This window comes from Scyliorhinus torazame, chromosome 11 (genome assembly GCF_047496885.1).
Source record: "Scyliorhinus torazame isolate Kashiwa2021f chromosome 11, sScyTor2.1, whole genome shotgun sequence".
Classification (NCBI taxonomy): Eukaryota; Metazoa; Chordata; class Chondrichthyes; order Carcharhiniformes; family Scyliorhinidae; genus Scyliorhinus; species Scyliorhinus torazame.
This window is the reverse complement of record NC_092717.1, coordinates 249,637,363-249,664,981: the sequence shown is the minus strand read 5'-3', so window position 1 is coordinate 249,664,981 and position 27,619 is coordinate 249,637,363. Positions and strand designations below refer to the sequence as shown.

General features: G+C 50.1%; 1 protein-coding gene across 1 annotated transcript in view; it reads left to right on the top strand.

Annotated features, from left to right (window-relative positions):
• LOC140385915 (chondroitin sulfate glucuronyltransferase-like) overlaps positions 1–26,595 on the top strand; it is a 46,262-nt gene extending 19,667 nt beyond the window's left edge. The window contains exons 3-4 of the mRNA XM_072468559.1: positions 20,531–20,713; positions 22,005–26,595. Coding sequence (XP_072324660.1) covers positions 20,531–20,713; positions 22,005–23,264 — 1,443 coding nt within the window. The 3' untranslated portion in view covers positions 23,265–26,595. The remainder of the gene's footprint in view (positions 1–20,530; positions 20,714–22,004) is intronic.
• The last annotated feature ends 1,024 nt before the right edge of the window (positions 26,596–27,619 follow it).

The window sequence follows — 27,619 nt, the reverse complement described above, 5'->3', positions numbered from 1 at the left end:
GTAAACCCAGGGAGGAAGAGCTTTATTACACACCAGATAAGAAGGGTGAAATCACAATGTTGGGAGTGTACTATAGACGTCCCAACAGCCCGCAGGAGACAGGAGCAGTTGTGTAGTCAGATACTGAAAAGGCGTGAAAAAGTACGGTGATGGGTGACTTTAACTTCCCCCATATTGACTGGGGATCCCTTCCAGCCAGGGGCTCGGATGGAGAGCAATTTGTTAGATGGCTTTTTGATCCAGTATGCTGACAATCCAACCAGGGAAGGGGCCATACTAGACTTGGTATTGGGGAACGAGCCAGGCCAGCTGATTGATGTTTCAGTGGGCGAGCATTTTGGGCTGAGCGACCCTAATTCCATAAGGTTCCGGGTAGTCATGGATAAGGACAAGAATGGTTCGCGGGTGAGAGTGCTTAATTGGGCAAGGGCCAATTGCCATGGGTGGGCTGCACGGTAGCACAGTGGTTAGCACTGTTGCTTCACAGCTCTAGGGTCCCGGGTTCGATTCCCGTCTTGGGTCACTGTCTGTGCGGAGTCTGCACATTCTCCCCGTGACTGTGTGGGTTTCCGCCGGGTGCTCCGGTTTCCTCCAACAAGTCCTGAAAGACGTGCTGTAATTTGGACATTCTGAATTCTCCCTCTGTGTACCCGAACAGGCGGCGGAATGCGGCGACTAGGGGCTTTTCACGGTAACTTCATTGCAATATTAATGTAAGCCTACTTGTGACACTAATATAGATTAATAATAATCACAAATAGACTTCAATGAAGTTACTGTGAAAAGCCCCTAGTCGCCACATTCCGGCGCCTGTTCGGAGAGGCCGGTACGGGAATTGAACCCGCGCTGCTGCCTTGTTCTGCATTACAAGCCAGCTGTTTAGCCCACTGTGCGAAGGCCAGTTGATTGAAGTGCAGGACAAGTTGTGGTGATTGGAGGTCAATCATCTCAGCTCCAGGACATCACTGCAGGAGTTCCCCAGGGTCGTGTCCTCTGCCCAACCATCTTCAGCTGCTTCATCAATGACTTCCCTTCCATCAAAAGGTCACAAGTGGCAAGTTACATTGTGCTACACCAGTGCGAGGCAATGACCATCTCCTACAAGAGAGGATCTGACCATCATCGCATGACATTCAATGACGTTACCTTTGCTGAATCCTCCACTATCAACATCCTGAGTGTTAGCATTGATCAGAAACTGAACTGGACTATCCATATCAATACTGCGGGTACGAGAGCAGGTCAAAGGCTAGGAATCCTGTGCCGAGTAACTTACCTCCTGACTCCCCAAAGCCTGTCCACTATCTATAAGGCACAAGTCAGGAATGTGAGAGAATACTCCCCACTTGCCTGGATGAGCACAGCTCCAACAACACTCGAGAAGCTCAACACCATCCAGGACAAAGCAACCCCGCTTGATTGTTCCTCCTTCCACAAACATTCACTCCCTCCACCGATGAACAGTGGCAGCCGTGTGTACCATCTACAAGATGCACTGCAGTAACTCACCAAGGTTCCTGAGACAACACCTTCCAATCCCACGACCACTACCATCTAGAAGGACAAGAGCAGCAGATACCTGGGAACCCCACCACCTGGAGGTTCCCCTCCAAGTCACCACCCTGACTTGGGAATATACTTCCGCTCCTTCACTGTCGCTGGGACAAAATCCTGGAACATCCTAACAGCGCAGTGGGTGTACCTACACCTCAGGGACTGCAGCGGCTCAAGGCGGCAGCTCAACCCCATCTTCTGAAGGACAACTAGAGATGGGCAACAAATGCTGGTCTGGCCAGCAATGCCCACGTCCCTTAATGAATTTTTAAAAATGATGGCACCTTTGGCAGGGCAGCATTCCCTTGGTACAGCTCTGGGAGAGTCGGGCCGGATTTTGTGCTCTGGCATGGGACTGCTCCATTTGCCCCTTGGTGAGCTTTCTGATCTGTGTGTCGTAATGCTCCATTCGATGGTGCCTTTCCTCGCTCAACTGGTGGTGGGGTTAGCCATTGTTTAGATCAAGCAGATTCCTGCCTTGGACAGTGTGTTGGTGCCTCATACCAGGTGAGTGTTTTATTGGTTCTTGGGATGTGTGAATCACTGGCTGGGCCAGCATTTGTTACCCATCCCTAATTGCCCTTGAACTGAGTGTTTTGCTCGGCCACTTCAGAGAGGAGCAGTTAAGAGTCAACCGCATCACTCAGTGGGCATTACTCTGTGGGTCTGGAGTCACATGTAGGCCAGACCAGGTAAGGACGGCAGATTTCCTTCCCTAAAGGACATTAGTGAACCAGGTGGGTTTTTACGACAATCGACAATGGTTTCATGGTTGTCATTAGACTTTTAATTCCAGATTTTTATAGAATCCAAATTTCACCATCTACCCTGGTGGGACCCCAGAACATTACCCTGGGTCTCTGGATTACTAGTCCAGCGACAATACCACTTCGCCACTGCCTGCCCAAGTTCGATTCTTGACTCTGAGACATGCCACGTTGGGTGATCTCGGCAGTAGAGTAAGGTGTCAAAATCAGTTCCAGTTTCCCCAAAAGGAAACACAATTTCAGCCAGGGTCTTTTTTTAATGACTATTCCGAGTGACCCTCAACCCCCCCCCCCCCCCCCCCCCCCAAGAACAGATTTCCATCGAGTGCAGGATTGGCAGGGTGGCGATGACCTCCACTGTTGAATAACTCGTTGATGTATACGTTCCAGGTCCCCAGGTGAAGAGTGGCCGCTTGGCCAAGGGGGGAGAAAGTCCGAACCTGTGCCTTTGGGAGAGGAGAACATTGAAAGGATTATAAAACTGGGCAGGGAACCAGACGGCCTCTCAATGTTCATTCCCGGGAAGTGGTTTTAACAGAGGCACTAATTTGAGTGTTTGCTTAGTTCCTGTGTTCTGCTATGAATGTAACGAGTAGCAGATGGTAGTTTTTACAGAGGGCAGAGTCTGTTCTAAGCCGCCGAGCGTGCTTCTGTAATTATATTGGCTTTTTTAAAAATACCGAGCGTGCTGGAAATGAGATTAACCCCATCCAGCTGTAGGAGTGCTTTTCTGTCTTTCCTCAGTCTGAACGGGCGGATGTTTCAGCACCGTCTGTATTTACCTCTGACTCTGGCACGTTGTTCAGTGCAACAAAATTATATAGAAATTAATAATCTTTATTAGTGTCACAAGTAGGCTTACATTAACACTGCAAAGAAGTTACTGTGAAAATCCCCTAGTCACCATATTCCGGCGCCTGTTCGGGTACACAGAGGGAGAATTCAGAATGTCCAATTCACCCAACAAGCACGTCTTTCGGGACTGGGAGGAAACCGGAGCGGCCGGAGGAAACCCACGCAGACACGGGGAGAACGTGCAGACACCACACAGACAATAACCCAGCCGGGAATCGAACCTGGGACCCTGGAGCTGTGAAGCAACAATGCTAACATCTTTGGGTTGTGGGGGGCGAAACCCACGCAAACACGGGGCGAATGTGCAAACTCCACACGGACAGTGACCCAGGGCCGGTATTGAACCTGGGACCTTGGCACCGTGAGGCAGCAGTGCTAACCACTGCGCCACCGTGCTACCATCGTTACCATGATTTCCTGACCGGTGCAGCTGGGTTTGGTCAGCGTGCATGAGAAGCAACCGTGTGTTTTGGGGAAGGCAGCATCGTGGTAATGTCATAGGATTAATAATCTCAAGACCCAGGCGAATGCTCTGGGGCCAGGCGTCCGAATCCCAATGCTGCAACCGGCTGGAATTTAAATTTAGTTAATAAATCTGGAATTGTAAACTGGTCCATTGTGCCCATGCAAATCCCATCTGGTTGACTTTGTCCTTTAGGGAAGGAACTCTGCCGACATATGACTTGGTGTCTTAACTGCTGCCTCAGGAATGGCCCAGCAAGCCACTCAGTTCAAGGGCATTTTAGGGGTGTGCAACAAATGGCAAATCACACTCACCCCCACGCTCACACTCAGTCTCTCACACTCACCCCCACGCACACACTCCGTCTCTCACACTCAACCCCACGCACGCATGAGGCCCATTGTCGCGTGAAAGAATAAATTTACAAATAGATCATGTCACCGAGGGGCAGCGTGTCGGAGAAATAGGAAGTGAGCAAGGATAGATCCTTGGGGACAGCCGGAGATGACGGTGTGGGAGCAGCAAGAGAAGCCATTTACCGGCTGTGATTGGACAGATAAGAATGGAAGCCAGACTGAGCCTGCTGGGTGACAGTGGAGAGCTGTCGGAGGAGGACGGGTCCAGAAGGATGGCAGGGAAATTTCTCTTCAGCCCAGTCCCACAGCAGATGGCTTGTAATTCTGGTAAGAGCCACTCCAGTACTGTCAGGGACAGGAACCTGATGGAAGGTTCCAAATGTGGAGCTGCTGGACAAAAGGGCACTCCTTCGGGAGGCTACAGCAGGTTCAAGAATTTTGCCGAGCAAAAGGAGGCTGGAGATGGGATGATAATTTGCGAGAAAGGTGGGATTGAGGGTTGGAATTAAAATTCAAAATTGGTTGAGCCACAACTCCACTGCTTTTTGTGGAAGACAGTTCCACACTCGTATCAGCCTCTGCTTCGCTCGACCCACTCTCTGCTAGTCCCAGGAATATAGCTGAAAGAACAAAGAAAAGTACAGCACAGGAACAGGCCCTTCGGCCCTCCAAGCCTGCGCCGACCATGCTTCCCGACTAAACTACAATCTTCTACACTTCCTGGGTCCGTATCCCTCTATTCCCATCCTAATAATGTAATCGTCAAGATGCCCTTAAACGTCACTATCGTCCCTGCTTCCAGCACCACCTCCAGCAGCGAGTTCCAGGCACCCACTACCCTCTGTGTAAAAAACTTGCCTCGTACATCTACTCTAAACCTTTCCCCTCTCACCTTAAACCTATGCCCCCTAGTAATTGACCCCTCTACCCTGGGGAAAAGCCTCTGACTATCCACTCTGTCTATGCCCCTCATAATTTTGTAGACCTCTAGCTGGTCGCCCCTCAACCTCCTTTGTTCCAGTGAGAACAAACCAAGTTTCTTTAACCTCTCCTCATAGCTAATGCCCTCCATACCAGGCAACATCCTGGTAAATCTCTTCTGCACCCTCTCTAAAGCCTCCACATCCTTCTGGTAGAATTGAACACTATACTCCAAGTGTGGCCTAACTAAGGTTCTATACAGCTGCAACATGACTTGCCAATTCTTATACTCAGTGCCCCGGCCAATGAAGGCAAGCATACCGTATGCCTTCTTAACTACCTTCTCCACCTGTGTTGCCCCTTTCAGTGACCTGTGGACCTGTACACCAAGATCTCTTTGACTGTCAATACTCTTGAGGGTTCTACCATTCACTGTATCTTCCCTACCTGCATTAGACCTTCCAAAATGCATTACCTCACTGTCAGAGGGTCAGTACTGAGGGAGCGCTGCACTGTCAGAGGGTCAATACTGAGGGAGTGCTGCACTGTCAGAGGGTCAGTACTGAGGGAGTGCTACACTGTCAGAGGGTCAGTACTGAGGGAGTGCTGCACTGTCAGAGGGTCAGTACTGAGGGAGTGCTGCACTGTCAGAGGGTCAGTACTGAGGGAGTACTGCACTGTCAGAGGGTCAGTACTGAGGGAGTGCTACACTGTCAGAGGGTCAGTACTGAGAGACTGCTGCAGTGTCAGAGGGTCAGTACTGAGGGAGTGCTGCACTGTCAGAGGGTCAGTATTGAGGGAGGCTGCACTGTCAGACGGTCAGAACTGAGGGAATGCCGCACTGTCAAGAGCGTCAGTACTGAGGGAGTGCTGCACTGTCAGAGTGTCAGTACTGAGGGTGTGCCGCACTGTCAGAGCGTCAGTACTGATGGAGTGCCGCACTGTCAGAGCGTCAGTACTGAGGGAGTGCCGCACTGTCAGAGCGTCAGTACTGAGGGAGTGCCGCACTGTCAGAGGGTCAGTACTGAGGGAGTGCTGCACTGTCAGTGGGTCAGTACTGAGGGAGTGCCGCACTGTCAGAGGGTCAGTACTGAGGGAGTGCTGCACTGTCAGAGGGTCAGTACTGAGGGAGTGCCGCACTGTCAGAGGGTCAGTATTGAGGGAATGCTGCACTGTCAGAGGGTCAATACTGAGGGAGTGCCGCACTGTCAGAGGGTCAGTACTGAGGGAGTGCCGCACTGTCAGAGGGTCAGTACTGAGGGAGTGCTGCACTGTCAGAGGGTCAGTACTGAGGGAGTGCCGCACTGTCAGAGGGTCAGTACTGAGGGAGTGCCGCACTGTCAGAGGGTCAGTACTGAGGGAGTGCTGCACTGTCAGAGGGTTAGTACTGAGGGAGTGCCGCACTGTCAGAGGGTCAGTACTGAGGGAGTGCCGCACTGTCAGAGGGTCAGTACTGAGGGAGTGCTGCACTGTCAGAGGGTCAATACTGAGGGAGTGCTGCACTGTCAGGGGGTCAGTACTGAGGGAGTGCTGCACTGTCAGAGGGTCAGTACTGAGTGAGTGCTGCACTGTCAGAGGGTCAGTACTGAGGGAGTGCTGCACTGTCAGAGGGTCAGTACTGAGGGAGTGCTGCACTGTCAGAAGGTCAGTACTGAGGGAGCGCCGCACTGTCAGAGGGTCAGTACTGAGGGAGCGCCGCACTGTCAGAGGGTCAGTACTGAGGGAGTGCCGCACTGTCAGAGGGTCAGTACTGAGGGAGCGCCGCACTGTCAGAGGGTCAGTACTGAGGGAGTGCCGCACTGTCAGAGAGTCAGTACTGAGTGAGTGCCGCACTGTCAGAGGGTCAGTACTGAGGGAGTGCCGCACTGTCAGAGGGTCAGTACTGAGGGAGTGCCGCACTGTCAGAGGGTCAGTACTGAGGGAGTGCTGCACTGTCAGAGGGTCAGTACTGAGGGAGTGCTGCACTGTCAGAGGGTCAATACTGAGGGAGTGCTGCACTGTCAGAGGGTTAGTACTGAGGGAGTGTTGCACTGTCAGAGGGTCAGTACTGAGGGAGTGCCGCACTGTCAGAGGGTCAGTACTGAGGGAGTGCCGCACTGTCAGAGTGTCAGTACTGAGGGAGTGCCGCACTGTCAGAGGGTCAGTACTGAGGGAGTGCTGCGCTGTCAGAGGGTCAGTACTGAGGGAGTGCCGCACTGTCAGAGGGTCAGTACTGAGGGAGTGCTGCACTGTCAGAGAGTCAGTACTGAGGGAGTGCCGCACTGTCAGAGAGTCAGTACTGAGGGAGTGCCGCACTGTCAGAGGGTCAGTACTGAGGGAGGCGCACTGTCAGAGGGTCAGTACTGAGGGAGTGCCGCACTGTCAGAGAGTCAGTACTGAGGGAGTGCCGCACTGTCAGAGGGTCAGTACTGAGGGAGGCGCACTGTCAGAGAGTCAGTACTGAGGGAGTGCCGCACTGTCAGAGGGTCAGTACTGAGGGAGTGCTGCACTGTCAGAGGGTCAGTACTGAGGGAGTGCTGCACTGTCAGAGAGTCAGTACTGAGGGAGTGCCGCACTGTCAGAGAGTCAGTACTGAGGGAGTGCCGCACTGTCAGAGGGTCAGTACTGAGGGAGGCGCACTGTCAGAGGGTCAGTACTGAGGGAGTGTAGCACTGTCAGAGGGTCAGTACTGAGGGAGTGCTGCACTAACTGATCATTCCTCAATCAGCACCTTTCACCGTGTTGCTGTTTGGGATCGTGCTGTGTACAAATTGACTGCGTTGTTCCTGCTGCAAAAGTTTCTGTTGATTTTCATCAGCTATAAAACCCTTCGGCATCTCCTGAACTGGTAGAGACGATGGAAATGTGAGCCTTTTTCTTGATGTTGAACCTGCAATGTTGCTTCGCTGAGGATCTCTGCGACCACTTAGCAGAATCTGAGTTGGTTTGAATCTTGTGAGGCAGCTGCAGTGGGTTTCTGCTCTTCAGTTTGTCTGAATAGCGAGGGAGAGGCTGAGGCTGCTTTTATTAAAAAAAATTCCAATCAATTGCAGGAAGGTAGTTATTTTCATCTCTGAAAGGCTTTGCTTGTTTCTTTAATTACTGGGACTCTTCAGTTTTTGAGAACAAATGACCTTCAATTTGAAACACAAAATTGTTTGGAATTTTGTTGTGACGTACCCGTTAACAAAGCAGCTTGCTGTTGCTCGTAGTGAGACCATCATTCAGTGTTCAGTCCTCCTTCCTCCCTGCCTGCGGGGTCTGACTGATAGCGGAGCGTTAAACTCATGCCGTTGACAACTGTAGCTTTTTCTCTTCATTCTCTCAGACTGGCTGAGTATTCCCAACATTTTCTGTTTTTATTTTGGATTATTATTTAAAAAGGAAGAGAAAAGAATTGTTCTTTCAGAGAGCCAGTACAGACAGAATGTGCCCGATATCCTCCTGTGATATCCTCCTGTGCTGTAACCATTCGCACTCTGCGATGAGCTCACGGTTAAGCCTGGCCTTGTGTGCGGCGGGGGGGGGGGGCACATTTCCATATTTTTTTCTCACTCGCGCAATTCTCAGAATGATGGCGTTTGGCACAGCAATAAACTGAATTTCAAAAAAGGATTGAGATTTTAACAAGAGAAACATTGTTGAGCAAGAGTACAGTAATGTCAGCAATAAATTGTTACGTTGTAAGTAATAAAAATGCAAGTGTGCGATAGGGTAGTGTCTGGGTAACTGGCACTGGGTGCGTGTGTGTGTGTGTGTGTGTGTGTGTGTGTGTTGGTGTGTGGTGCTGAGAGTGAGTGAGAACACACAGACTGGCCGTATAGCAGACTCACACTCAGCCCCCGCCCACACACTCACTCAGTCTCTCACACTTGCGCCCACACGCTCATTCAGTCTCTCATACTCAACCCCACACACTCATTCAGTCTCTCACACTCAACCGCACACACACACTCAGTCTCTCACACTCACCCCCACGCATGCACTCAGTCTCTCACACTCACCCCCATGCACGCACTCAGTCTCTCACACTCACCCTCACGCACGCACTCAGTCTCTCACACTCACCCTCACGCACGCACTCAGTCTCTCACACTCACCCCCACGCACGCACTCAGTCTCTCACACTCACCCCCACGCACGCACTCGGTCTCTCACACTCACCCCCACGCACGCACTCGGTCTCTCACACTCACCCCCACGCACGCACTCGGTCTCTCACACTCACCCCCACGCACACACTCAGTCTCTCACACTCACCCCCACGCACGCACTCAGTCTCTCACACTCACCCTCACGCACGCACTCAGTCTCTCACACTCACCCCCATGCACGCACTCAGTCTCTCACACTCACCCTCACGCACGCACTCAGTCTCTCACACTCACCCCCATGCACGCACTCAGTCTCTCACACTCACCCTCACGCACACACTCAGTCTCTCACACTCACCCCCACGCACGCACTCAGTCTCTCACACTCACCCCCACGCACGCACTCAGTCTCTCACACTCACCCCCACGCACGCACTCGGTCTCTCACACTCACCCCCACGCACACACTCAGTCTCTCACACTCACCCCCACGCACACACTCAGTCTCTCACACTCACCCCCACGCACGCACTCGGTCTCTCACACTCACCCCCACGCACGCACTCGGTCTCTCACACTCACCCCCACGCTCACACTCGGTCTCTCACACTCACCCCCACGCTCACACTCAGTCTCTCACACTCACCCCCATGCGCGCACACTACCGATTAACTTTTAACGGGGTGGCACAGTGCTTAGCACTGCTGCCTTACGGCTCCAGGGATCCGGGTTCAATCCGGTCTTGGGTGACTGTCTAGACCATTTGGCCCATCGAGTCTGCTCTGCTATTCAATGAGAGTATGATTGATCCAATATGATAATCCTCAACTCCACTTTCCCACCTTGTTCCCATAACCCTGAATTCTCCGACTGATTAAAAATCTGTCTAAGCTTCTATGGCCCTCTGCAGTAAAGTGTTCCACAGATTTACTATTCTCGGAGAAGATATTCCTCCTCCTTTCTGTCTTAAGTGGTCGAAATCCTACTCTTGAGATTCTGCCCTCTGATCCTAGACTCACCCACAATAATAATAATCTTTCTTAATGTCACAAGTCAGCTTACATTAACACTGCAATGAAGTTACTGTGAAAATCCCCTAGTCGCCACATTCCGGCGCCTGTTCGGGTACACAGAGGGAGAATTCAGAATGTCCAATTCACCTAACAAGCACGTCTTTCGGGACTTGTGGGAGGAAACCGGAGCACCCGGAGGAAACCCACGCAGACACGGGGAGAACGTGCAGACTCCACACAGACAGTCACCCAGCGGGGAATCGAACCTGGGACCCTGGCGCTGTGAAGCAACAGTGCTAACCACTGTGCTACCGTGCCGCATCCCCTCCGCATTGACCCTGTCAAGCCCCCTGGGAATCTAAATGTCTCAGTAAGCTCGCCTCTCATTCTTCTGCACTCCAATTAGTACAGGCCCAATCTACTCAATCTCTCCTCATGAGAAAATCCCTCCCTACCCGGGATAAACCTAGTGAACCTCCACTGGGCTGCCTCCAGCGGCAGTATATCTTTCCTTTGATTAGGGTACCGAAACTGTTTGCAGTAATCCAGTCAACCACCTTTGTTTGAGACTGGAGTCACATGTCAGCCGGACTGGGGACGGGCAGGAAGTTCCTTTCACTAACAGAGAGTCGATGGGCAGCACGGTAGCACAGTGGATAGCACTGTGGCTTCACAGCGCCACGGTCCCAGGTTCGATTCCCCTGCAGGGTCACTCTCTGTGCGGAGTCTGCACATTCTCCCCGTGTCTGCGTGGGTTTCCTCCGGGTGCTCCGGTTTCCTCCCACAGTCCAAAGACGTGCAGGTTAGGTGGATTGGCCGTGATAAATTGCCCTTAGTGTCCAAAAAAGGTTTGGAGGGGTTATTGGATTACGGGGATAGGGTGGAAGTGAGGGGTTAAGTGGGTCGGTGCAGACTCGATGGCCGAATGCTCTCCTTCTGCACTGCATGTTCTATAATGTGGAGATGCCGGCGTTGGACTGGGGTGAGCACAGTACGAAGTCTTACAACACCAGGTTAAAGTCCAACAGGTTTGTTTCGATGTCACTAGCTTTCGGAGCGCTGCTCCTTCCTCAGGTGAATCGTAGCATGTTCTATAGTCAGTTTGATTTTTACACCCGCCCAAGAGATTCACTGCCATTTTTCACCGTTACCCGCTTTTTATTCAAGATTTGGTTTTTTTTACTAAAAATCTGAATTCAGATTCTCAAACTTGCTGTGGTGTGGTTCTGCCGCTCGTACCCCTGCGTTGTTATTTCGGGGCCAATCAGAGGCACGCTGTGTCACCACCATCAGCTGCTGCCAGCACCAATGAGAGTCCGCATCACCAACCTTCACCACAGCCGCTGGTGACGTCTTCACCTGCTGCTGTGTTCTGAAGTTTTCACATTGCAGAGGGTTGTGCTGAGGCAGGTTTTTAAACTAAAGGATTGCGCTGCCTGATGTGTTATTTTGCTGGTAATTTCTCAGAACTGAAGCAGGAACCCAGAGGCTTTCAAGTTCCAAATGGGGCATGCTGATTAATGTTCGACGCAGTCACCCCGCCTAGTTTTCCACAGAATGATGACTCAGAACTGGTTACCATTAGAAGGCACTGGGAGAGAGCATCAGTCAGGCACCGTGTGAACTCACATCAGGTCTTGGATAATGAAACTGCGCCCACTTAGAGCCAGACCTGGAAAACACCCAGGCCGAGGCTGATCGGCGACAACACCAACCACCTGCATTTAGATGGCACCTTTAATCGTATCGAACATCCCAAGGTGCTTTGCAGGAGCGGTTATCAAACAATGCTTGACAGTGCGCCACTGAAGGAGAAGTTTGGGCAGGTGACCAAAGCTTAGACATGGAGGTAGGTTTTAAGGACCTTCTTAAAGCAGTGAAGAGAGGCCGAGGCGTTTCGAGAGGAGGGTCCAGGCTGAGACCGTTGACAGATGAAAGCATGGCTACCAATGATGGAGCGACTCCAATCTTAGGATGTAATTCAATAGACAAAAATCACAGAATTATCACCGAGCAGGAGGAGGTAGTTCAGCCCATCGTGTCTGCAGACGAGCATCATGACTTAGTGTCATTCCCCTGCCTTTAAACCGTACCCCCCCACATTGATTAAACCGTACCCCCCCACATTGATTAAACCGTACCCCCCCCACATTGATTAAACCGTACCCCCCCACATTGATTAAACCGTACCCCCCCACATTGATTAAACCGTACCCCCCACATTGATTAAACCGTACCCCCCCACATTGATTAAACCGTACCCCCCACATTGATTTAACTGTACCCCCCACATTGATTAAACCGTACCCCCCCACATTGATTAAACCGTACCCCCCCACATTGATTAAACCGTACCCCCCACATTGATTAAACCGTACCCCCCCCGCATTGATTAAACCGTACCCCCCACATTGATTAAACCGTACCCCCCCACATTGATTAAACCGTACCCCCCACATTGATTAAACCGTACCCCCCACATTGATTAAACCGTACCCCCCCACATTGATTAAACCGTACCCCCCCACATTGATTAAACCGTACCCCCCACATTGATTAAACCGTACCCCCCCCGCATTGATTAAACCGTACCCCCCACATTGATTAAACCGTACCCCCCCACATTGATTAAACCGTACCCCCCACATTGATTAAACCGTACCCCCCCACATTGATTAAACCGTACCCCCCACATTGATTAAACCGTACCCCCCACATTGATTAAACCGTACCCCCCCACATTGATTAAACCGTACCCCCCCACATTGATTAAACCGTACCCCCCACATTGATTAAACCGTACCCCCCCCGCATTGATTAAACCGTACCCCCCACATTGATTAAACCGTACCCCCCCACATTGATTAAACCGTACCCCCCACATTGATTAAACCGTACCCCCCCACATTGATTAAACCGTACCCCCCACATTGATTAAACCGTACCCCCCACATTGATTAAACCATACCCCCCCCCACATTGATTAAACCGTACCCCCCCACATTGATTAAACCGTACCCCCCACATTGATTAAACCATACCCCCCCCCACATTGATTAAACCGTACCCCCCACATTGATTAAACCGTACCCCCACATTGATTAAACCGTACCCCCCCACATTGATTAAACCGTACCCCCCCACATTGATTAAACCGTACCCCCCACATTGATTAAACCGTACCCCCCCACATTGATTAAACCGTACCCCCCCCACATTGATTAAACCGTACCCCCCACATTGATTAAACCGTACCCCCCCACATTGATTAAACCGTACCCCCCCACATTGATTAAACCGTACCCCCCCACATTGATTAAACCGTACCCCACACATTGATTAAACCGTACCCCCCACATTGATTAAACCGTACCCCCCCACATTGATTAAACCGTACCCCCCCCACATTGATTAAACCGTACCCCCCACATTGATTAAACCGTACCCCCCACATTGATTAAACCATACCCCCCACATTGATTAAACCGTACCCCCCACATTGATTAAACCGTACCCCCCCACATTGATTAAACCGTACCCCCCACATTGATTAAACCGTACCCCCCCACATTGATTAAACCGTACCCCCCACATTGATTAAACCGTACCCCCCACATTGATTAAACCGTACCCCCCACATTGATTAAACCGTACCCCCCACATTGATTAAACCGTACCCCCCCACATTGATTAAACCGTACCCCCCACATTGATTAAACCGTACCCCCCCACATTGATTAAACCGTACCCCCCCACATTGATTAAACCGTACCCCCCACATTGATTAAACCGTACCCCCCCACATTGATTAAACCGTACCCCCCACATTGATTAAACCGTACCCCCCCACATTGATTAAACCGTACCCCCCACATTGATTAAACCGTACCCCCCACATTGATTAAACCGTACCCCCCCACATTGATTAAACCGTACCCCCCCACATTGATTAAACCGTACCCCCCACATTGATTAAACCGTACCCCCCACATTGATTAAACCGTACCCCCCACATTGATTAAACCGTACCCCCCCACATTGATTAAACCGTACCCCCCACATTGATTAAACCGTACCCCCCACATTGATTAAACCGTACCCCCCCACATTGATTAAACCGTACCCCCCACATTGATTAAACCGTACCCCCCACATTGATTAAACCGTACCCCCCACATTGATTAAACCGTACCCCCCACATTGATTAAACCGTACCCCCCACATTGATTAAACCGTACCCCCCACATTGATTAAACCGTACCCCCCACATTGATTAAACCGTACCCCCCCCACATTGATTAAACCGTACCCCCCACATTGATTAAACCGTACCCCCCACATTGATTAAACCGTACCCCCCACATTGATTAAACCGTACCCCCCCACATTGATTAAACCGTACCCCCCACATTGATTAAACCGTACCCCCCCACATTGATTAAACCGTACCCCCCACATTGATTAAACCGTACCCCCCACATTGATTAAACCGTACCCCCCCACATTGATTAAACCGTACCCCCCCACATTGATTAAACCGTACCCCCCACATTGATTAAACCGTACCCCCCCACATTGATTAAACCGTACCCCCCACATTGATTAAACCGTACCCCCCCACATTGATTAAACCGTACCCCCCCACATTGATTAAACCGTACCCCCCCACATTGATTAAACCGTACCCCCCACATTGATTAAACCGTACCCCCCCACATTGATTAAACCGTACCCCCCCACATTGATTAAACCGTACCCCCCACATTGATTAAACCGTACCCCCCCACATTGATTAAACCGTACCCCCCACATTGATTAAACCGTACCCCCCCACATTGATTAAACCGTACCCCCCACATTGATTAAACCGTATCCCCCCACACATTGATTAAACCGTACCCCACCACATTGATTAAACCGTACCCCCCCCACATTGATTAAACCGTACCCCCCACATTGATTAAACCGTACCCCCCACATTGATTAAACCGTACCCCCCCACATTGATTAAACCGTACCCCCCACATTGATTAAACCGTACCCCCCACATTGATTAAACCGTACCCCCCACATTGATTAAACCGTACCCCCCCCACATTGATTAAACCGTACCCCCCCACATTGATTAAACCGTACCCCCCCCACATTGATTAAACCGTACCCCCCACATTGATTAAACCGTACCCCCCACATTGATTAAACCGTATCCCCCCACACATTGATTAAACCGTACCCCCCACATTGATTAAACCGTACCCCCCACATTGATTAAACCGTACCCCCCACATTGATTAAACCGTACCCCCCACATTGATTAAACCGTACCCCCCACATTGATTAAACCGTACCCCCCCCACATTGATTAAACCGTACCCCCCCACATTGATTAAACCGTACCCCCCCCACATTGATTAAACCGTACCCCCCACATTGATTAAACCGTACCCCCCACATTGATTAAACCGTATCCCCCCACACATTGATTAAACCGTACCCCCCACATTGATTAAACCGTACCCCCCACATTGATTAAACCGTACCCCCCACATTGATTAAACCGTACCCCCCCACATTGATTAAACCGTACCCCCCCACATTGATTAAACCGTACCCCCCACATTGATTAAACCGTACCCCCCACATTGATTAAACCGTACCCCCCCCCACATTGATTAAACCGTACCCCCCCACATTGATTAAACCGTACCCCCCACATTGATTAAACCGTACCCCCCACATTGATTAAACCGTATCCCCCCCACATTGATTAAACCGTACCCCCCACATTGATTAAACCGTACCCCCCACATTGATTAAACCATACCCCCCCACATTGATTAAACCGTACCCCCCACATTGATTAAACCGTACCCCCCACATTGATTAAACCGTACCCCCCACATTGATTAAACCGTACCCCCCCCACATTGATTAAACCGTACCCCCCCCACATTGATTAAACCGTACCCCCCCACATTGATTAAACTGTACCCCCCCCACATTGATTAAACCGTACCCCCCACATTGATTAAACCGTACCCCCCACATTGATTAAACTGTACCGCCCCACATTGATTAAACCGTACCCCCCACATTGATTAAACCGTACCCCCCACATTGATTGAACTGTACCCCACACATTGATTAAACTGTACCCCCACACAATGATTAAACCGTACCCCCCCGCATTGATTAAACCGTACCCCCCACATTGATTAAACCGTACCCCCCACATTGATTAAACCGTACCCCCCACATTGATTAAACCGTACCCCCCCACATTGATTAAACTGTACCCCCCACATTGATTAAACCGTACCCCCCCCACATTGATTAAACCGTACCCCCCACATTGATTAAACCGTACCCCCCCCACATTGATTAAACCGTACCCCCCACATTGATTAAACCGTACCCCCCCACATTGATTTAACTGTACCCCCCACATTGATTAAACCGTACCCCCCACATTGATTAAACCGTACCCCCCCACATTGATTAAACCGTACCCGCCACATTGATTAAACCGTACCCCCCCCACATTGATTAAACCGTACCCCCCACATTGATTAAACCGTACCCCCCACATTGATTAAACCGTACCCCCCACATTGATTAAACCGTACCCCCCCCACATTGATTAAACCGTACCCCCACATTGATTAAACCGTACCCCACCACATTGATTAAACCGTACCCCCCCACATTGATTAAACCGTAGCCCCCACATTGATTAAACCGTGCCCCCCACATTGATTAAACCGTACCCCCCCCCACATTGATTAAACCGTACCCCCCCCACATTGATTAAACCGTACCCCCCCCACATTGATTAAACCGTACCCCCCCCACATTGATTAAACCGTACCCCCCACATTGATTAAACCGTACCCCCCACATTGATTAAACCGTACCCCCCCCACATTGATTAAACCGTACCCCCCACATTGATTAAACCGTACCCCCCACATTGATTAAACCGTACCCCCCCGCATTGATTAAACCGTACCCCCCCACATTGATTAAACCGTACCCCCCCACATTGATTAAACCGTACCCCCCACATTGATTAAACCATACCCCCCCCCACATTGATTAAACCGTACCCCCCCCACATTGATTAAACCGTACCCCCCACATTGATTAAACCGTACCCCCCACATTGATTAAACCGTACCCCCCACATTGATTAAACCGTACCCCCCCACATTGATTAAACCGTACCCCCCCCACTGATTAAACCGTACCCCCCCACATTGATTAAACCGTACCCCCCACATTGATTAAACTGTACCCCCCACATTGATTAAACCGTACCCCCCCCACATTGATTAAACTGTACCCCCCCCACATTGATTAAACCGTACCCCCCACATTGATTAAACTGTACCCCCCCACATTGATTAAACCGTACCCCCCCCACATTGATTAAACCGTACCCCCCACATTGATTAAACCGTACCCCCCACATTGATTAAACCGTACCCCCCACATTGATTAAACCGTACCCCCCCACATTGATTAAACCGTACCCCCCCCACTGATTAAACCGTACCCCCCCACATTGATTAAACCGTACCCCCCACATTGATTAAACTGTACCCCCCACATTGATTAAACCGTACCCCCCACATTGATTAAACCGTACCCCCCACATTGATTAAACCGTACCCCCCCACATTGATTAAACCGTACCCCCCCACATTGATTAAACTGTACCCCCCCACATTGATTAAACCGTACCCCCCACATGGATTACCTCCCAGTAATCAGAACCTTCATTAGTGTCACACGTAGGCTTACATTAACACTGCAATGAAAGGGGCAGCACGGTGGCACAGTGGTTAGCACGGCTGCCTCACGGCGCCGAGGACCCGGGTTCGATCCCGGCTCTGGGTCACTGTCCACGTGGAGTTTGCACATTCTCCCCGTGTTTGCGTGGGTTTCGCCTCCACAACCCAAAGATGTGCAGGGTAGGTGGATTGGCCACGCTAAATTGCCCATTGATTGGAAAAATTGAATTGGACTCTCCAAATTTATAAAAGAAAACACTGCAATGAAGTTACTGTGAAAATCCCCATGTCTCCACATCCCGGCGTCTGTTCGGGTACACTGAGGGAGAATTCAGAATGTCCAATTCACCTAACAAGCACGTCTTTCGGGACTTGTGGGAGGAAACCGGAGCACCCGGAGGAAACCCACGCAGACACAGGGAGGATGTGCAGACTCCGCACAGACAGTGACCCAACCTGGGAATCGAACTTGGGACCCTGGAGCTGTGAAGCAACAGTGCTCACCACTGTGCTACCGCGCCTCCCCTTAATCATCTAATGCCCTCTTGAATGCCTCGATGGAACCCACCACACTTCCAGGCCGTGCATTCCAGACCCCAACCACTCGCTGGGTGAAAGGTTTTAGACTAGAACCGAGTGACGGAAGTTCAACCCATCTAGCCACTGATGTTCCCTGTGACTTTCATAAGGGCTGATTCAGGACTGAGGCAGGACGGAAATCTGACTGGGGGGATTGAAATATGGAATTGTGGGAAAGATGGGCTTGAATTTGGAAGATGACAACTTGCTGATGGAGTTTGGAGAGCAAAAGGATGTTGGCAATAGGATTGAACATGTTCCTTTTGTTTGCAGAGAATAGGTTTCTGCATATGAATGTGCGGCGCTTCTAACAAGTGTAAATGGGCCATGATATGAGCTCAAGTAATTATCTGAAATTAGATTTGTTACTGTAGGTGTTAGCGCACTCAGTATCTTTCAGCAAGTGCTGCCCAATCACAATCACTTCCAATAGTAGACATTTTGTTTGGAAGTCTGGGTTGGAAAGCGATACAAAGAAGTGATCAGAGATGATCTTATCTGTGATAGTTGGAACAGGATTAATGAGGCCCCGATGTCTAGCTCAGAGTGGAATAAAAATGGATAGGAGACATATTAGAGTGGATTTGAAGGAGCAAATTTCCTTGGCAAAGGGGTCAATAACCAATAAGGATGTTACAAGTTACAGAGGAATATAGATAAGCTGCAGCACTGGGCTGAGAGGTGGCAAATGGAGTTTAATGCAGAAAAGTGTGAGGTGATTCATTTTGGAAGGAATAACAGGAAAACGGAGTACTGGGCTAATGGTAAGATTCTTGGCAGTGTGGATGAGCAGAGAGATCTCGGTGTCCATGTACATAGATCCCTGAAAGTTGCCACCCAGGCTGAGAGGGTTGTTAAGAAGGCGTACGGTGTGTTAGCTTTTATTGGTAGAGGGATTGAGTTTAGGAGCCATGAGGTCATGTTGCAGCTATACAACACTCTGGTGCGGCCGCATTTGGAGTATTGCATGCAATTCTGGTCGCCGCATTATAGGAAGGATGTGGAAGCATTGGAAAGGGTGCAGAGGAGATTTACCAGAATGTTGCCTGGTATGGAGGGAAGATCTTATGAGGAAAGGTTGAGGGACTTGAGGCTGTTTTTGTTAGAGAGAAGAAGGTTTAGAGGTGACTTAATTGAGGCATACAAGATGATCAGAGGATTGGATAGGGTGGACAGTGAGAGCCTTTTTCCTCGGACAGTGATGTCTAGCATGAGGGGACATACCTTTAAATTGAGGGGAGATAGATATAAGACAGATGTCAGAGGTAGGTTCTTTACTCAGAGAGTAGTAAGGGCGTGGAATGCCCTGCCTGCAACAGTAGTGGACTCGCCAACACTAAGGACATTCAAATGGTCATTAAATAGACATATGGACGATAAGGGAATAGTGTAGATGGGTTTTAGAGTGGTTTCACAGGTCGGCGCAACATCGAGGGCCAAAGGGCCTGTACTGCACTGTAATGTTCTATGTTCTATAACCAGCGGCGAAGATTTAAAATAATTGCTAAATCTAGTGGGGAACTGAATAATTTGTTTTCATCAAGAGTGTGTTGGACATCTGGAATAGGCCTTCTTTCAACCCTTTGGTTCCGCTGGTACTAGACTGTCATCGGTTCAGTTTGGTATTCGAGATTGGAATCTTCATTTGAAAAGTTGTTGTGTTTGGAGAAAAGTTGATTCTCGGTAACCTGAAGGCTCCCAGATTAGTATTATTGGCCTATGTTGCATTGGGTCAAACACCGGGTCTGTACTTTTGGGAGCACTGTTCACACCCAAGCCAGAGGGACAATGGAAGTTCTTTCTGCCCCGCTGTGACTGCGTTTGCAATGTGGGTCACGGGCTCAGTGGGTAAAGCCGCTTCTCATTTGGCCCCAGGTATTGGTTCTCTAACTAGGCTGCATTGCTGGTGGGGAATGGGAGATATTGCCATCCGGAATCCTCGACGGCATGCCTGGTTTCTTTCAGCGGTATTCAATTTCTGCACCACCCCATGTCTAAATGGAAGATTGTCTCGCTGGTGCATTAAGTGCAGAGTAGTGCGAAACTGAAAGTGTAGAGTGAGCTTCACTCTGTGTGGGACCGCTTGTTGCTGACACTGGGTGCCTGAAATGTTCTCTTCCCTTTACACTGATGTCTGAACATGCTTGTTGTTCCAGGATGTACATTACCACTCCTTCCAGCTGGGCAAGAACACAGACCCAGATAAAGAAGACAGTGGAGAGTTCAAAAGGGCCGCTGCAGTTCACCTGGTGTCTGACCCCATGCTAATGTACCGCCTTCACCGTCGCTTCAGTGAGATTGAGCTGGAGAGGACATACAGGGAAATAAGAAAGCTGCAGGTAAGGTTGGCTTGGAGATGGCTTGGCTCATTCTCCGAGGCTGCCAGCTCGCAAGAGGCTGTAAATAAATACGATTCTGTTTTTATCGCACAAAATTCCAGGAGTTTTAAACTTTTATTTTGAGAATTTGAGCCCTTTGATTCCATCTACTTTACCACAAAATCCACGGGTCATTATTTATCCTCTTCTCTCCTGGGTCTCATTCCTGGGGTACAGTTCTGCAAGTGCCTCCATCCACTGCCTCATTCTGTCAGTCCAATTCGTCCTGTTGCCCTGTCCTTTCTCCGTTACCTGTACATTTAATCTTTTCAAGTATTCACCCAATTCCTTTTGAAAGTTCTTGTTGAATCTGCTTCCACCGGCCTTTCAGGCAGCGCTAGTTACAGCAACTCGCTGTATGAAAGAAAAACATTCTCCTTGTCTCTCCTATTTCCACCAATGGCCTTGAATCTGTGCGCTCTGGCCTGATATTTCCCCCGGTCTATTCCATTCAAACCCTATCCTCTCAGCTTCCGTCACTTCATACTGCTCTCGGAGATACAAAGAGAATAAAAACACAATATTGTCAATTTATTAATCAGCTTGTGAATCATCCCATGGCACGGTGGCACAGTGGCTAGCACTGCTGCATCACAGCGCCAGGGTCCCGGATTCAATTCCCGCTTGGGTCACTGTCAGTGCGGAGTCTGCATGTTCTCCCCGTGTGTGCGTGGGTTTCCTCCGGGTGCTCCGGTTTCCTCCCACAGTCCAAAGATGCGCAGGTTTGGTGGATTGCCGTGTTAAATTGCCCTTAGTGTCCAAGCGGTTAGGTGGGGTTAGAAAATAAGAAAACCATTTATTGTCACAAGTATGCAGTTACTGTGAAAAGCCCCTAGTCGCCACATTCCGGCGCCTGTTCGGGTAAGCTGGTATGGGAATTGAACCTGCGCTGCTGGCCTTGTTCTGCATCACAAACCAACTCAGCTCACCCACTGAGCTAAACTAGCCCTACCGTTACCGGAATAGGGCGGGGGGGGGGGGGTGGGTCTGGGTAGGATGCTCTTTCAGAGGGTGGGTGGAAACGTGATGGGCCAAATGCCTCCTCCTTACTGTAGGGATTCTATGATCATCCAGATCATAGGAAGAAGGTAAAAATACAAAACCAACGCCCTGGGCTTGTGTCAGTGAACCTTCGCTCTTCCGTCCTCCTGCTTTCCACAACCTCACTGACGCCCTTCATCGTCGCCCACTTGGGTTTCTCAAGAATTGAAATTCCCGAGCGCTAATCACTTTTTCTTTGTGTGTGTTGTAGGTGGAAATAAAGAACCTGAGCAAGCTGACACCAGAGGGGGAAGCAGGAGCTTCCTGGCCAATTGGCATCAACCCTCCGTTCAAACCCAAAACCCGCTTTGAGGTTATAAACTGGGATTATTTCACGGAAGGGCAGATTTACTCGTGTGTGGAAGGAGCCCCAAAGTGTGAACTCCGCGGCATCAACAAGGCCGACATCAGTGACATCATAGAGACGGCAGTGCAGCAGCTGAATGAGAAATACCAGCCCGCGCTGCGCTTCCGCAAGAGGCAGCTTCTCAATGGCTACCGCCGCTTTGACCCCACCCGTGGGATGGAGTACACGCTGGACCTCATGCTGGAGGCCCACACCCAGAAGGGCTACAGCCGGGCCATTGTGAAGCGGGTCAGCCTGCTGCGGCCACTCAGCACCGTCGAGATCATTCCCATGCCCTATGTGACTGAGGCTACCCGGGTTCAGGTGATCCTGCCCCTGACCGTGCACGAGGAGGCCTATGTGGCCAATTTCCTGGAGGCCTACTCTATGAATGCCCTGGACGTACATGACAACATGCTACTGACATTCCTCTTCATCTACGACCCCTTTGACGCGCAGCGTGTGAGCCAGAACGATATATTTGCGGGGGTCAAGTCTGCCATCACCGAGATTGAGAAGCGATACTCTGATGTCAAAATCCCGTGGATCAGCGTCAAGACGGACGTTCCTTCCCAGATTAAGATCATGGACATCATTTCCAAAAAGCACCCAGTAGACACCTTGTTTTTCATCGCCAGCGTCTGGACTGAGATCAATGGCGAATTTCTGAACCGCTGCCGCATGAACACCATAAACAACTGGCAAGTCTTCTTCCCCATGCACTTCCAGGAGTATAACCCCGCCATTATCTACCGGGAGCAGCAGACCCCCTCTTCTGCCGACTTCCTGAAGGACGGCCATTTTGATCGGCGAGTCTTCAGTGAGGCCTGCTTCTTCAACTCGGACTACATGGCGGCCAGGACCAAGATGGCCACCGACATCCTGGACAACGACGAGATGCTGGAGAGCATGGAGGTGTACGACGTGTTCATCAAATACTCGGGCCTGCATGTCTTCCGGCCGGTGGAACCAGCCCTGGTGCAGAAGTACACCCACCGCACATGCAACCCCCGGCTGAGTGAGGAGGTGTACCACCACTGCGTCCTCAGCAATCTGGAAGGACTAGCATCGCGCTCCCAGCTGGCCTTAGCCATGTTTGAGCAAGAACAAGCCAACAGTACTTAGACTTGACATTGTAATGAGGGGGTTGTTGTGGCACTTAACTGTGCGCGGTATTTTATGTGATATCAGGAACTGATCGTAGTCAGTTCGATGCTGTCATGAGTCCCCAATCAAATCCGTTCCCCTTCATACGAAGGGTTAGGCAATCTGGAACGCTTCCCCACCCACAGAAACAAAACTGTGAGGCTAGGGATCAATTGATCATTTCAAACCCCAGATTAATAGATTTTCCTGGGCAGGGCGAATTACGCTCGGTGGAACCGGGGCAGATAGATGGAGTTACAATAACCGTCAGCTGTGGAGCGGTGGAAATGTCCGCCGGTGTAACGATTCCGAATTAGGGGCAGTTGCAATCCAGCGAAGCAATCCTTGCTTCTCTCGGTCTTCCCTCCTCCCACACTCTGCAGACTTTTACAGCCCAGGCATGGCACCAGTTCTCATTTTGTAAACTTTCCCCGGGTTTGATGGAGTGCTGCATTCGGGGCTTTCATTGTGAATTAGACACGGGGTGGTCCATTCTCCAGCGCTACCATCCCTCGCTTCAGTGAAGAGAGAGAAGTTCTGGAAAAGAAACTGATGGTAAATAGAAGCTGATTCCTCTTCAGCAAATTGGCCGAATTTTGAGCAAAATGTTCAGCAAATATTTTAAAGCCAGTGAGAGATTTCAGAAAGCACCCTAAACGTCACTCAGTCCATCCAAACCACTCCTCGCCCGTACCCTGTATGTACCCCTCTGTCCGGACTCTGTCACTCATTCTGAAAACACTCTGAACTACAATCAGAAAAGACCCCGGGAGTTTTATCCATCCCACATCTCCCCCTCTCCAGTATTCACTTCCATTGGATTTCTGAAATGAATCTAGCTTTGGTGCATTCAGAGGTTTGGTGTGTTAATAACTCGCTCGCTGCTTTGTTTGACCAGGGAAACGGTAACCGGCGCGACAGTCATTAATCCCCATCCAGTGATCCCGATGGGAATTGCTCAGCTGTCAATATTGGGATCATAGACTGAAGCAGCATAGAAGTCCATTCGGCCCATCACGCTCGTTCTGGCTCCTGGAAAGACCGATTGGTCTCACTCCCTTTCCCCCTCTGCCCTGTAAATCTCTCCTTTTCGGGTATTTCTCCAGTTCCCTCCACCCCTTCAGGCAACGTCTTCCCCATCACAACAACTCGCTGTGTTTAAAATAAATTCCTATCTTCCCCCCTGATTCTTTCGCCAATTGTGTTCAATCTGTGTCCTCTGCGTTTCCTCCTGCCGCGGGAAATAGGTTGTCCTTCTTTATTCTCTCCAAACCCTTGGTGGTTTTGAACACCCTTGTTAAATCTCCTCTTAACCTTCTTTGCTGTAAAGAGAACGATCTCAGCTTCTCCAGTCTCCCCTCTTTGCTGAAGCCCCTTGTCTATGGCTCCATTCTGGTAAATCTGTACATCCTCCCCAAGTTCTTGACTTCCTTCGTAAAACTGGTGCCTGGGACTGGCTGTAATAATCCAGCTGAGGGCTAATCAATATCCGCAGGACTTGGCTGTGATCACCTCCTGGCTTTCTAATCGAGCAAACCTTGTAGAGTGGGAGAGGAACAGAGCAGCTTGGAAAACCGTCAATGAGCTGAGGAACATTAGCACTAGCAAGTGGAGCAGCTTTCCTGCATCAGGCACCGATATCAGTGCAGAGTATTCCCTGTGGGGTACGTAGAATTTCACTACACAGACAGACCAACAGAAAGCTCCTGTTTCTGTCTGAGCAGGAAAGTAGTGTGACCTCCGCAGTGTACTCTGTCCTCTGGCCTTTCCTGTGAGATTTCCAGTTAACTTTGTTTTGGTTGGTGACTGACGCTGATCGATCTACAGCCAGTAAGTGAATTCTGGGAAGGAATGTCCACCCTGACGCTGGTCCATGGCACCACTGTCTGGACTGGATTTGAACCCGTTTCTCGAGGTGCACCAGGCTGCACCACCCCAGCCCCTGCAGAATAGATGTCCTGGACCATTTGGGTGGGTCCCAATGGCCGTGAGAGACTCATTTTAATGGTTCCACTTTGAGAATTGGTGCCGATTATTTTTCTTCCCTCTGGTAATTGGTTCAGGTTCCAGGAGAGCTGCATTCTGATGGAGAGCTGGCCACCAGGACCTCTGCCACTGATGTCCCCCCCCCCCATTATGGAAGGGCCGAGGGTCAACTCCTGGCACAATCCCCAGTCGCGCCCAACCTCAATCAGGGCGTCGGCTGAGTTATTGTGACTGCCAGTGGCTTCTCGGGTGAGAGAGCAGAGAATCGCTCCCATTCCGGATACTGTAATATTTAGTCATCTGCACACACGTGCGTGCGATTGTTTGTGTACAGATATTCAATAAGGACAGCATGTTAGTTATTCAACGTGCAAATACCCTGCCAACATAAATAACATCTGCCTGAGTAAGCTGCTGAACCATCGCCATGAGTTCCGTTGCGGAAGGATGGGAGACGGTAAACAGAAGATTGAAGGGAGGGGAAGACTGAAGACGGTGGATGGGATTTGTCTTATTTTGTGTAATGATCGGTAATTAGCTTCTGCCTTGGATTTGATTTGCACCTTGCTTCCCAATGTTGTCACTAGTTTAATACTGCCTGTTATGTATTATTGGGAGATTCTCCCTCCAGCTATTTGCACTTCAATGTGCTGTTAATAACTTCAAATGATTCCCATGGTTTCCACCCAAGTATTATTCGCAAAATTCCCCAAACGCAGCCCAAATCTGGGAGAGCAGAAGCTGGAACTTTCCAACCCTTCTTACCGTTCAACATTCCAGTTTAAATGTCAGCCTCCACTCAGCAGGCAGCACTCTCTCCTCTGACTTGCACTGTCGTGGGTTTGAGGCGGACAGCCGCAGTGCGGTCCTGAGGGAGTGCTGCACTGTCATAGCTGCTGTCTCTCAGAGGAGATGTTAAACCGCGGCCCCGTCTGGCCTTCTCGGGTGGGTGTACAAGATCCCACGGCACTTTAAAAGTGCAGGGAATCTGGTGCCTTTGTGAACTTCTATCCCTGAACAAACACCAGTTTAGCTGGTCATTCATCTCATTGCTGTTTTGAAAGGGTGTGCGTGTCTGCCACGCGTTCCCACTTCACAGTCGCTTAGAAATAATTCAGCTTTAGTGAAGCGCTTTGGGAAGCTCGTACTGCTCTCCGAGTGGCAGCACAGCTTCCTGCAGACAAAATATTGCACTTGTGTCAGAATGGACATTATTTAGGCCTATCCAGGGCTCTGACATGTCTCAAAAGCTGTAACTTTATGTTGTAACTGTTATTAATACTGTAATACTGTAGCTGCCACTTTGAACAATGACATGGCATTATGAGCTGTTTGTGTTTGATTGCTGAATGGGATCGAGGGACACGGACCTTCGCTCCCAAACCTCCTTCGTTCCAAAACCACCTTCGCTCCCAAACCTCCTTCGCTCATTTCCAATACCAGCTGAAGCAAATAGTCGTCTGAAACTCATTTCCCTGGTACCCCCTTGCAGCCCAACCCCACTTTTTAAAACAATAATTACAAACTTGTATTTCTATAACACCTTTAACATTAAAAGTAGCCCGAGATCCTTCACAGACGCATTAAGAAACAAAATCTAACTCACTTCCCATGGTACTGTGAATAAATCTTACATCAACAATGACAAACACAGATGAGGTTGAATGAAGTGTGCTACGATAATATCAAAATATACGGTTACATCAGGGCAGATCATAGAATTTACAGTGCTGAAGGAGGCCATTCGGCCCATCGAGTGCACCAGCCCTTGGAAACAGCACCCTATCTAAGACCACACCTCCACCCTATCCCAGTAACCCCACTTAACCTTTTTTGGAGACTTAAGGGCAATGTAGCATGGCCAGTCCACCTAACCCGCACATCTTTGGAATATGGAGGAAACCGGAGCTCCCGGAGGAAACCCACACACACGCACATGCACATGGGGAGAACATGCTGACTCCGCACAGACAGTGACCCAAGCTGGAAATCGAACCTGGGACTCTGGAGCTGTGAAGCAACTGTGCTAACCACTGCTGCCCCAATCTCTTTGTCCAAAATCTGGGTCAAAGAGATCGGTATAAGGAGTGTCTTAAACTAGGAGAACAAGTTAGAGATGGGCAGGTTTGGGGAGGGAATTTCAGAGCTCGGGGGAGATGAGAAATGTTTTCTCTGAGGGCCGTGTATCTTTGGGACTTCCCTGGAGAGCATTGGCGCAGGGCCAGTGAATATTTGTACGGCTGAGTTTGATAGATTCTTGACTAACAAAGAATCTCAGGAGAGGGTGGGATGGGAAGTTGAGGCCATAGTCTTATTGAATGTCGGAGCAGGGTCGAGGGGCTGAGCGG